The sequence below is a fragment of the Coregonus lavaretus genome, assembly GCF_964263955.1.
Source record: "Coregonus lavaretus genome assembly, chromosome: 22".
Taxonomy (NCBI): domain Eukaryota; kingdom Metazoa; phylum Chordata; class Actinopteri; order Salmoniformes; family Salmonidae; genus Coregonus; species Coregonus lavaretus.
This window is the reverse complement of record NC_140009.1, coordinates 6,854,764-6,867,470: the sequence shown is the minus strand read 5'-3', so window position 1 is coordinate 6,867,470 and position 12,707 is coordinate 6,854,764. Positions and strand designations below refer to the sequence as shown.

The 12,707-nt window shown below is 42.9% G+C and overlaps 1 protein-coding gene across 2 annotated transcripts; it reads left to right on the top strand.

Moving 5' to 3' along the window:
• The first annotated feature begins 1,119 nt into the window (after window positions 1-1,119).
• Window positions 1,120-11,400, top strand: LOC311149838 (TBC1 domain family member 22B-like). 2 transcript variants are annotated; one of them, XM_084187071.1, is made up of 13 exons: window positions 1,120-1,343; window positions 3,168-3,224; window positions 3,567-3,934; window positions 4,132-4,299; window positions 4,410-4,480; window positions 5,214-5,342; window positions 5,887-5,952; window positions 6,107-6,221; window positions 9,722-9,828; window positions 9,982-10,057; window positions 10,231-10,358; window positions 10,479-10,574; window positions 10,824-11,400. In XM_084187071.1, exons 1-13 carry the CDS (start codon window positions 1,288-1,290, stop codon window positions 10,950-10,952), a joined length of 1,566 nt encoding a protein of 521 aa, XP_084043197.1. In that variant the 5' UTR covers window positions 1,120-1,287; the 3' UTR covers window positions 10,953-11,400. The 2 variants fall into 2 exon arrangements, with proteins under 2 accessions (XP_084043197.1, XP_084043198.1); XM_084187072.1 differs by lacking the exon at window positions 3,168-3,224.
• Window positions 11,401-12,707: the final 1,307 nt, after the last annotated feature.

The window sequence follows — 12,707 nt, the reverse complement described above, 5'->3', positions numbered from 1 at the left end:
CTTCATCTACACAGTAGGCCTAGCAGATCGTATAGCCATTAGCCCATAGTAAAACTCTTTACAGGTTATGATGCCAAACTGTGTATAGTATGAATGGATGGTAGACCTATGGACAGATTCAGACATGACGTTGTCAAAAAACGTAAAGGTGATAACTGGTGTGTAGGAGAGTAGGCCTCAGTAATAATAACAAAGCCAAATGTTTATGTTTCCCCCCTTCATCTAAACTGTTGCACGTTTAAGCAATAAGGCCCGAGGAGGTGTGGTATATGGCCAATATACCACGGCTAAGGGCTGTTCTTAGGCATGTCTGAATCCGGGCGGCAGGTAGCTTAGTGGTTAAGAGCGTTGTGCCAGTAACCGAAAGGGCGCTGGTTCTAATCCCCGAGCCGACTAGGTGAAAAATCTGCCGATGTGCCCTTGAGCAAGGCACTTAACCCTAATTGCTCTGGATAAGAGCGTCTGCTAAATGACTCAAATGTAAATGTCACAACGCAGAGTCCCTGGATGCAGCCTTTAGCCGTGGTATATTGGCCATATACCACAAACCCCTGAGGTGCCTTATTGCTATAATAAACTGGTTACCAATGTAATTAGAGCAGTAAAAATAAATGTTTTGTCATACCCGTGGTATACGGTCTGATATACCACGGCTGTCAGCCAATAAGCATTCAGGGTTTGAACCAGTTTATAATAAACTGGGTGGTTCGAGCCCTGAATGCTGATTGGCTGAAAGCCGTGGTATGCCATGGGTATGACAAAATATTTATTTTTACTGTTCTAATTACATTGTAACCAGTTTATAATAGCAATAAGGCACCTTGGGGGTTTGTGGTATATGACCAATATGCCACAGCTAAGGGCTATATCCAGGCACTCATGACTAAGAACAGCCCTTAGCCATGGAATATTGGTCAAATACCACACCTCCTCAGGCCTTATTGCTTAATTATAAGACGATGGAGGACGGGTGTTCAGAGAAGGTTGACTCCCTTTCACTATAGTATTCCTATTGGTAAGTGTCTATGCACCTGTTAAACCCGTCCGCCAATCACACGTCCATGTCAATGTACTTCAAGATGGCGACCTCCATCGTTCTGTATTATACGGTATCGGTAATTGCAACAAAATAACATTATTGACACACGTCAAAACTTTGTTGTTGGTCGCTGAAAAGACAATCCGGTTTGGTATATCGAATCTGAAACGCTGAAATCTTCTCCAATGCTTTGTACATTTGTAGAACTGCGCGCGGTGTTAGACTGAGTGGATTTGCATTATCCGAGCATGGCCACCGACAACATAATTAATTTCTGGAGGAAAAACGCAAAGGTTCCAGGAAGGTATGTTTCAGTTCTCCCTCTCGTTAATGATGAAGAATCTCTCGTGATTCTTAAGATTATAAATGTGTATTCTGATAATGAGTTAACTCTGTATTTTATTGGGCATAATAGCGTTGATTTTGCGTAATTACAGTGTCATTAAAATGTTTATAAAACATATGGATAACCTTGTTTGATAGATAGCTAGTTTATGAAGCCTTTATGCGCAGGTTAGCGTTTTTTGTCATGAATCTTGTTCTGGAGGCAGCTGTGCACACTGGTCACTAGCTGGCACAGCCACAAAGTCATAAAATCGGATTTGAAACCTAACCGTAGCCACACTAATACTTAACCCTAAACTTAAATTGTTTGTTTTCATGAATTTTTACAGTATAGCCAATTTTGACTTTGCAGCTGGCCTAAGGGGAAATCGCTCAGTTCTGCCACCAGGACAAGACTCATGACAATAAACGTACACCTTGTCTTTAGGCAATACGGAAGTGGTGGTCTTTGTTGCACATTGGAGCTCATTATGAGGTAATCTTCATGCCTTTGTCTTGGCTACCGCTATGTCCATACAACATGTCAGGTGGTCTGTAATGGGTGAATGTTGACATGTTGAATACGCAGGAAAGACTGAGAAAAGACTTCAGAAACGTCCCCAATACAGTATTACCAAATAGATTGGCATATGGCGTTTCTTTATGGCTGGGAAAATTTACACAAATTGACACAATGTGTCATATCTCTGGAGGCAGGAGCCAAGGTAATGTGAGTGGTCTATAAGGATTGGGTGTTGTCTTCCGTAAGACTCATCTTTTCAATGTATGTATGGTGGGTGGGTGGTAGCCACAATGCAAACACTAGGGCCTAGAACAGGAAGTAACACTGTTCCTAATCCTGACAGAACAAGTTATGTAATGAGCTCTGATGAGATACCAACCAGACATGATAGGGTATTACCATTGTACATATTAATACAGTGTACTAAAAGGTTACTAGATCGTGTCAAGATCCTACACTATCCTCCTAAGATCCAGCTGATGAGCAACTTTACTACAACATGAGCTATTACTGTGTTAAAGAGGCAATCTGCAGTTTTTATTTTTATTTTTTTACTTATACTGTATAGCATTACATTGTATTGCCTCATGGTTAAAATTATAATGTTGATATCATGGATGGTCAGTCCTTGCATCCATAGCGCTGTCTATGAATTTAAGAGTGGTTACATTTCTCCAGCCCCATCCCTCAGCTTTATACCGAAACAGTGGCGGGGAAAGGCTTTGTTCTTGTTTCAACTGCTGATTTTCCCTTTAAAGACCCAGTAACTTGACTAATTTAGTCACCTACAATGTAGTCTTAGATAACATTAGGCTATTTCCTCTCCACCGAGCTTGGTTCACGTCAGAACACAAAGGGAGACAGACACACAGGGGGGCCTTTGGACTGTGTTGCAGGTCACAGCTCTTGTAGCGTCATCAGATCGGTGGTGAGTGCTCAACACGCGTGCCTCCGCTGAACAGGATACTCTCCATGGGGTGGCAGTAAGGCTGTCGTCTCACTCGCCCTGGCAAGCGGTTCACAGAATGTGTTTAAAGCTATACGCCTACTTAACTAACAACCGTTTTCCAAAACCAAAACAAAATATCTTAGGGGTGAGATAGGAATGAAATGAAGTCCTCTGTCTGCCCATAATGGTTGCTCTGGAGAGTCTATGCTTTATGAACCTGTAGAATCCACTGTAATGGCCGACATTGTCAATGAAACATGAAAAGAGGCCTCAATGAGCCCACATGCTCCCAGTGACGCACCAGGTAGGCTACTGCTCTTTGTCTTCTACAGTATACAGCCAGTTTATGGAGCGCAGCATCCTCCACTCGACCCCAGAATACACCGCACGTAAGTGCTCCGCATAGCCAATCTGCATGCAGCCCACAGGGATAATTTTTCACCCTACATTCAACATTGATTTTTGTATGCTTACTTTAGATCGTAGATGTTCGTGTCTTGTCTATATTGCCAAGCCCTTGAACATGTGTGGTATTGTTGGTTTGATTGTTCCACGTCTTTCTTCTTTCACTATTATTTTATTGGACTTTGGGCCAGCTGTTCCTTTTTATATTGTATGTTGCCAATGTATCATCTTGTCTTTACCATGAGAGTGCTGTAGCTAGTCAATGGTATCTTCTTTGTATCAGTGACACGTAGATTACATTTTTTCCCCCCATTTTCTCTCTGCAGGTTTCCTAAAGACACTCCTAAGGGAAACAATCTCAAGTCTAAAAAGGCGTCTAGTTTCCACGAATTTGCCCGTAGCACCAACGATGCCTGGGACATTGATGAGGAGGAGGATGAGGACTTCTTAGCTCCCATTCACCCTTCATCTCTCCCGCCCACCCTGCACTCCCCGCACCAGGTGCCTCCTCTTCCTTCACAACAACCCAGTGACACCACCAGGGAGCCAGACACAGGGCCAGGGCCTGCAGACCAGCTGGCTCCCCCAACAGCAGAGGTCTGTCTTCAGCAGGAGGAGAACACAGACTGTGGACAGATCAATGGCAGAGTGGTGGTGAAGTCCAGCAGTGAGGCCCTGCTCAATACCAATACAGGTAATGTGGACACTGGACACTAACGACAGGGGTGGGGTGGATTTTAGGGAACATGTCTTTGCATTTAGTGTTAATATCCCATGTGGATGTATTAAAGATATTGCTCATTATCAACTCAAAACTGCCTGATATTGTTGATAATCTGCTCTCTGCGATTTGTTCCATGATCCTTCACTCTGGGTCAGTTTCCTCCACAGTGCGCTCCACCCTGCAGAAGCAACAGTCTCTCCCAGTTCGTCCTATCATCCCGTTAGTCGCCAGAATCTCTGACCAAAATTCCTCGGGGGCCCCAATCATGACAGTGCGAGACAAGAGCCGATTGGACAAATTCAAATACCTTCTGTCCTGTCCTAACACCGACCTCGGTGAGAATAAACACCACCTTTATAGATTGAAATAGCTAATACAAGAAGGCCAATGTTGTGTTTACAATGTATGTATTGTCATTCTATCTCCTGGGCCTTGTGATTCACAGAGGCACTCCGGAAGCACAGCTGGTCAGGCATTCCACGAGAAGTGAGGCCCATCACATGGAGGCTCCTCTCTGTAAGTACCATGATGACCTTTGACCTTTGGCTGGAGATCACACACAAAGAGTATGACGATAGACACTGAGTGTACAAAACATTAAGAACACCCCCCCCCCTCCACCCACCTTTTGCCCTCAGAACAGCCTCAATTTGTCAGGGCATGGACTCTACAAGGTGTCGAAAGCATTCCACAGCGATGCTGGCCCCATGTTGACTCCAATGCTTCACACAGTTGTGTCAAGTTGGCTGGATGTCCTTTGGGTGGTGGACCATTTTTGATACACACGGGAAACTGTTGAGCGTAAAAAACCCAGCAGCGTTGCAGTTCTTGACACAAACCGGTGCGCCTGGCACCTACTACCATACCCAAAGGCAGTTCACTTTTCTCTTGCCCATTCACCCTCTGAATGGCACACATACACAATCCATGTCTCAATTGTCTCAAGGCTTAAAAATCATTATTTAACCTGTCTCCTCCCCTTCATCTACACTGATTGAAGTGGATTTAAAACATAATTAATGGATCATAGCTTTCACCTGGTCAGTCTATGCCATGGAAAGAGAGTTCTTAATGTTTCGTACACTCACTGTATTTATATATGACAACTGCAACACACGTTGGTGATATGATCAACATAATCTTGACTGTAGGGTTGACCCTTGACCCTTGGCATATATCACTCTTCTACCCTGCTGTTCCGCTACAGTATCCTCTTTTCTTTACATTGTCGTCCTCTCTGTCATGGCAGGGTTACCTCCCAGCCAACATGGAGCGCAGAGATCTGGTGCTGATGAGGAAGAGAGATGAGTACTTTGGCTTCATTGAACAGTATTACCACTCCAGGACAGACGAGACTTACAAAGACACATATAGACAGGTAATACATGAGTCACCAACGCAATAAATCCTAACAACCAATGCTACCCACTCTGGTGAGTCAGTGTTTTAAGTAGACCTGCCTACTGTAGTGAATCAGTGTTTAAGTAGCCCTGCCTACTGTAGTGAATCAGTGTTTAAGTAGCCCTGCCTACTGTAGTGAGTCAGTGTTTAAGTAGCACATGTCTATTGTAGTGAGTCAGTGATTAAGTAGCCCTGCCTACTGTAGTGAGTCAGTGTTTTAAGTAGCCCTGCCTACTGTAGTGAGTCAGTGTTTAAGTAGCACATGTCTATTGTAGTGAGTCAGTGATTAAGTAGCCCTGCCTACTGTAGTGAGTCAGTGTTTTAAGTAGCCCTGCCTACAGTAGTGAGTCAGTGTTTAAGTAGCACATGTCTATTGTAGTGAGTCAGTGATTAAGTAGCCCTGTCTACTGTAGTGAGTCAGTGTTTTAAGTAGCCCTGCCTACTGTAGTGAGTCGGTGATTAAGTAGCCCTGCCTACTGTAGTGAGTCAGTGATTAAGTAGCTTATGCTTTGTTTCCACAGATCCACATTGATATTCCGAGGACAAACCCGCTAATTCCACTTTTCCAGCAGCCCACGGTGCAAGAGGTGAGCTTCTCTCTCAGCTCTTCATACTAGTTGCCTGGCTTGGATGGACAGTCGCCAATTCCACTTTTTAATATTGTGGAGAGGAGTTTTGTTAGACATGGCATATCACTTTGGATTGAATTCTGTTCTGTCTGTGCCTTCATGTGTTCATTAGGTGTTTGAACGGATCCTCTTCATCTGGGCTATCCGCCATCCAGCCAGTGGCTATGTCCAGGGAATCAACGACTTGGTCACTCCATTCTTTGTGGTCTTCCTCTCCGAATTTGTGGGTAGGTTGGCTGGAGGATAATGTGTGGGTAGGTTGGGTGGAGGATAATGTTTGGGTAGGTTGAATGGAGGATATTTGTGGGTAGGTTGGCTGGAGGATAATGTGTGGGTAGGTTGGCTGGAGGATAATGTGTGGGTAGGTTGGCTGGAGGATAATGTGTTGGTAGGTTGGCTGGAGGATAATGTGTTGGTAGGTTGGCTGGAGGATAATGTGTGGGTAGGTTGGCTGGAGGATAATGTTTGGGTAGGTTGGATGGAGGATATTTGTGGGTAGGTTGGCTGGAGGATAATGTGTGGGTAGGTTGGGTGGAGGATAATGTTTGGGTAGGTTGAATGGAGGATATTTGTGGGTAGGTTGGCTGGAGGATAATGTGTGGGTAGGTTGGGTGGAGGATAATGTTTGGGTAGGTTGGCTGGAGGATAATGTGTGGGTAGGTTGGCTGGAGGATAATGTGTGGGTAGGTTGGCTGGAGGATAATGTGTGGGTAGGTTGGCTGGAGGATAATGTGTTGGTAGGTTGGCTGGAGGATAATGTGTGGGTAGGTTGGCTGGAGGATAATGTGTGGGTAGGTTGGCTGGAGGATAATGTGTTGGTAGGTTGGCTGGAGGATAATGTGTGGGTAGGTTGGCTGGAGGATAATGTGTGGGTAGGTTGGCTGGAGGATAATGTGTGGGTAGGTTGGCTGGAGGATAATGTGTGGGTAGGTTGGCTGGAGGATAATGTGTGGGTAGGTTGGCTGGAGGATAATGTGTGGGTAGGTTGGCTGGAGGATAATGTGTGGGTAGGTCAGCTGGAGGATAATGTGTGGGTAGGTTGGCTGGAGGATAATGTGTGTGTGTGTCAGAGGAGGCTGGTGGGAGGAGCTACAGATGTAGGATCTTAATTTGAGCCAGTTTGCTACAGCAGGAAAATAATTCTGCAGCAACAGGAAATGGGAATTATTATGTGGATTACAATTAATGGGCTTTTTTTGTAGGGGTTGAAAAAAATTTTGTTAGGGCAAATTAGGTCTGACATTTTAAAGTGGAAATTACAAACTTTAGAAGCCATTTTAAACCTCGAATACACTACAAGTTTGCATTTCCTCCTGTGCAGTAAACAATTCTCAGCAACAAAAGTGATCAAATTAAGATCCTACACCTGTAGAGGAGGACGGGCTCATTGTAATGGCTGGAATGGAATGGTATCAAACACATCAAACCCATGGAAACCACGTTTGACTTTGTTTCATTTATTCCATTCCAGCCATTACACTGAGCCTGTCCTCCTATAGCTCCTCCAACCAGCCTCCTCTGGTGTCTGTGTCATAGATTTCTGTCCAACCAGATGAGGCTTGTCCATATGAAAGGAAAATGTCCTCTGAATCCTCTGACAGGGTGTCCAATAATCTTGTCTTATATTACATGCAGAAGGATTAATATACACTACCGTTCAAAAGTTTGGGGTCACTTAGAAATGTCCTTGTTTTCCATGAAAACACACATGAAATGAGTTTGAATAGGAAATATAGCAAAATGCATAGAAAATGTAGTCATTGACAAGGTTAGAAATAATGATTTTTAATATTAATTATGTCCTTCAAACTTCGTCAAAGAATCCTCCATTTGCAGCGATTACAGTCTTGCAGACCTTTGGCATTCTAGTTGTCAATTTGTTGAGGTAATCTGAAGAGATTTCACCCCATGCTTCCTGAAGCACCTCCCACAAGTTGGATTGGCTTGATGGGCATTTCTTACGTACCATACGGTCAAGCTGCTCCCACAACAGCTCAATAGGGTTGAGATCCGGTGACTGTGCTGGCCACTCCATTATAGACAGAATACCAGCTGACTGCTTCTTCCCTAAATAGTTATTGCATAGTTTGGAGCTGTGCTTTGGGTCATTGTCCTGTTGTAGGAGCGCCGTCCACAGGGTATGGCATGGCATTGCAAAATGGAGTGATAGCCTTCCTTCTTCAAGATCCCTTTACCCTGTACAAATCTCCCACTTTACCACTACCAAAGCACCCCCAGACCATCACATTGCCTCCACCATGCTTGATAGATGGCATCAAGCACTCCTCCAGCATCTTTTCATTTCGTCTGCGTCTCACAAATGTTCTTCTTTGTGATCCGAACACCTCAAACTTCGATTCATCTGTCCATAACACTTTTTTCCAATCTTCCTCTGTCCAGTGTCTGTTCTTTTGCCCATCTTAATCTTTTATTTTTATTGGCCAGTCTGAGATATGGCTTTTTCTTTGCAACTCTGCCTAGAAGGTCAGCATCTCGGAGTCGCCTCTTCACTGTTGATGTTGAGACTGGTGTTTTGCGGGTACTATTTAATGAAGCTGCCAGTTGAGGACCTGTGAGGCGTTTCTCAAACTAGTCACTAATGTATTTGTCCTTTTGCTCAGTTGTGCACTGGGGCCTCCCACTCCTCTTTCTATTCTGGTTAGAGCCAGTTTGCACTTTTTTGTGAAGGGAGTAGTACACAGCGTTGTACGAGATCTTCAGTTTCTTGGCAATTTCTCGCATGGAATAGCCTTCATTTCTCAGAACAAGAATAGACTGACGAGTTTCAGAAGAAAGTTATTTGTTTCTGGCCATTTTGAGCCTGTAATCGAACCCACAATTGCTGATGCTCCAGATACTCAACTAGTCTCAAGAAGGCCAGTTTTATTGCTTCTTTAATCAGTACAACAGTTTTCAGCTGTGCTAACATAATTGCAAAAGGGTTTTCTAATGATCAATTAGCCTTTAAAAATAATAAACTTGGATTAGCAAACACAACGTGCCATTGGAACACAGGACTGATGGTTGCTGATATTGGGCCTCTGTACGCCCATGTAGATATTACATTAAAAATCAGCCGTTTCCAGCTACAATAGCCATTTACAACATTAACAATGTCTACACTGTATTTCTGATCAATTTTATGTTATTTTAATGGACAAAAAATGTGCTTTTCTTTCGAAAACAAGGACATTTCTAAGTGACCCCTAACTTTTGAACGGTAGTGTACATGCATTCATTTTTCCTGTCTGGTTATTTGTCAGCATTACAAACCGGCAAGTCTGCTTCCCTTAGTGCAAATGTCAAACAATTTTTTCAAATGTTTAATCAAACCACCCACGGGCTGAATTTAATCAGGTTTGCGTAATACTTTATTTATTTAATTTTTTTCTCCTGGGAAAACGATCTCAATCGACATTGAAATGACTGAAACCAAATGGAAACTGTGTAGAAATAATGGACCTACATGTACAGTCTCTTCACTCTGTCCAGCTTGCTAACAGTGATCGAAACGAAAGCTAGGCAGTCAGGGGAGCATCGAAAATGGCAAAAGCGATGCACATTTTGACGACGAGGAAAAATAATCAACTTGTAAGTGCGGCCCTCAGGACCTCGGTGAAGACCGAATACGGCCCGCAGGGGAAATGAGACACCCCTGCTTTAGTGAACTGGAAGGAGGGTTGTGTTTCGCTGACTGCGCACTGATCGTTTGGGTTTACATCCACAGAGGAGGATGTGGAGAATTTTGACGTAGCGTCCCTGCCTCTTGACACCCAGAGGAACATTGAGGCAGACAGCTTCTGGTGCATGACCAAGCTGCTGGATGGAATACAGGTTGGTATTGTCATTCAGTTCTTTTCTCCATCTGCTCCGATGGTCTTCATTCTGTCACTGTTGTCTCCAGCAGCCCCCCCCCCCCCCCTACAATCACAAATCAAATCCTCCTCATGATGTGTCGTTAATATTAGTGTGGTTTTATCTTTGCAGGACAACTACACCTTTGCTCAGCCAGGGATTCAGAACAAAGTGAAAGCTTTGGAAGAATTGGTCAGCAGAATCGATGGTGAGATATGATCTCCTCATGTTGTTACATTATCTGAGGTAAGACCTTACCTCAAGACACCCTTTTAATTAATATGAAAATAGATATCCATTATTTCAGATGGCCTCAGTGTCAGTTTTCATCTCTCTTGTCTTTTCTCTACTCACTGTGTGGCTGCGTCCTTTTTGTCTCAGAGGACATACACAACTACTTTAAGAGGTATGAGGTGGAGTACCTGCAGTTTGCTTTCCGCTGGATGAACAACCTGCTGATGAGAGAACTGCCTCTGCGCTGCACCATCCGCCTCTGGGACACCTATCAGGTCACACACAAACACATAGATATTTGCATTAAAACCTTTGTGTTTTCGATCTGAATGTTTGTGTGATTTAGAGATGATGTATGTGTTCTTCACGTGCTCACCTGTCATGTATCCCTGCAGGCTGAGCAAGAGGGCTTCTCCCACTTCCACCTGTACGTCTGTGCTGCTTTCCTGATCGAGTGGCGCAAAGAGATCCTCTCCATGGTCGATTTTCAGGTACAATTAATTATATCCTTTCTTTGATTTGTTTGAGTGAACAGTACTCGAGTACTCTGTATTTGGAAATGTGCTACTTTCTTTGTATGACCTGACCCCTCCAGTGAAAAGCTCTCATTAAAAACAAATCTGCATATTTCAGTCTTCATGACACTGCAGATTGTGACTGAGGCCCACGAGGGATTATTCACACACTTCCACCCATCCAGTTCCAAAATGGTGTTCATGTCATAAAATCTGCCTTTCCAGGGTCTTCTCATGTTACTCCAAAACCTTCCCACAATCCACTGGGGGAACGAGGAAGTGGGCCTTCTCCTGGCTGAAGCATACAGACTCAAGTACATGTTTGCTGATGCGCCCAATCACTACAAGAGATAGGCCTCTATGCAACGGTGTAAAACTGATTCTGATATACTGTTAGGAGGAATGTAGGGGTTTATTTCCCTCTCTGATATGACTGACAGACATATAGCTTGCACACAGGTACAGAATAATTCACTCAAAATGGGAACCCTGAACCCTATTTCTATAATATTTTTCTTGTTAAGACTTTGTATTGCCAAGTTTCATTCCACTGAGACTACAGCGTATTATCTCAGAGCCACTGGCTTCGACATCTTAATAGTAGTCTGTTACAATTCATCGAGTAGGGTCTGGACATAAAACACAGCTAACCCTTTAACCTAAGTCCTAAACTTAACCATAACCTTATGTGAGTTCTGGTATTGGAACTCTATACTGTTCTGGTATTGGAACTCTATACTGTTCTGGTATTGGAACTCTATACTGTTCTGGTATTGGAACTCTATACTGTTCTGGTATTGGAACTCTATACTGTTCTGGTATTGGAACTCTATACTGTTCTGGTATTGGAACTCTATACTGTTCTGGTATTGGAACTCTATACTGTTCTGGTATTGGAACTCTATACTGTTCTGGTATTGGAACTCTATACTGTACTACATAAATTAATGGTATTTTAATCTGGAGGGGATAAATACTTGGCCATGGCCTTTTAAATTCAAATTCATACTGGCATTAATCAGCATTGAATGTCTCAGAAGTTTTAACAAACACTGGAAAGCACTCTGAATGGATGATTAATGTTTACGTGATCATCGTTCAAGTTTCAGAGCGAATATATTTGAGTTATGTTGTTTATCCTTTTTATCTAACAGAGTTCTGTGGTAAAGCTAGCCCACATATTTTACTGCTTATTTCCCCCCATATGTTCTCTTCATGGATATATAGAGTCCACTAAAAGGCCAGTCTGAATATCTACTGAAGAAATGGTACAATGTAGTACAACATGGTACAGGATGTGCCACAGCTGTTACTAATAGCCACTCTGTATACCAGGAATAGGTACTCTATTTCAGGGCTTATCTATAGTGGTGCCATATTGAATCCCAAGGCCTCAATGAGAATAGGATGAGAATGGGGACCTTCTATTTTTTTGATGGTGTATTATTGTGAAGTTTCCCCCCTTCTTTAAGTTTGCACTTGTGCAGTTAATCTGGATCTAGGTTAACGTGTATCTCAACTGATTACTAGCTATTTTGCTTTGTAATTCTCAAGCTTAATTTTCACATTCAGATTAGTCACACTTTCTTTTTAGATTATTTAAAACTGTGGCACATATGAAAGTTACTAAATTGGTCCAAAATGAAGTTGTAATTTGCAACTGATGAGACTTGTTTACCCTTCAAGTAGTGTACATCTAAAGGTATCTGACACTTTACCAAATGTATATTTTGTATGTTTGCGGTGTCCATAACATGCGCTGAAGATTTTGCTTAGTCTATTTCCTCTTTCTGAAGAAATATACAAAGCAGCCAGTGCAATCTAAATCAACAGTCTGCAGCACAATGTAACAACCATCCAGGAAGTTATTCAAATAATAGAGAAAATGCCTGAAGAATTGTTGCACTTCCCTGTCTGTTGTTTGCAACATCATCTACTCTTATTCAGTATGGTTAACTTAAACAGTTGTCTGTAAACTTGTGAAAATTGTGTATATTAAGAATTCAAATGTTAAGATTAGTTTTTCAGTAAATGAATGTGTTTTGCCTTGCCTCTGAGGGTTGTCTCCTGATGTTGATATTCAAAGGCAACTTTTAGTAGCCCTCCCGA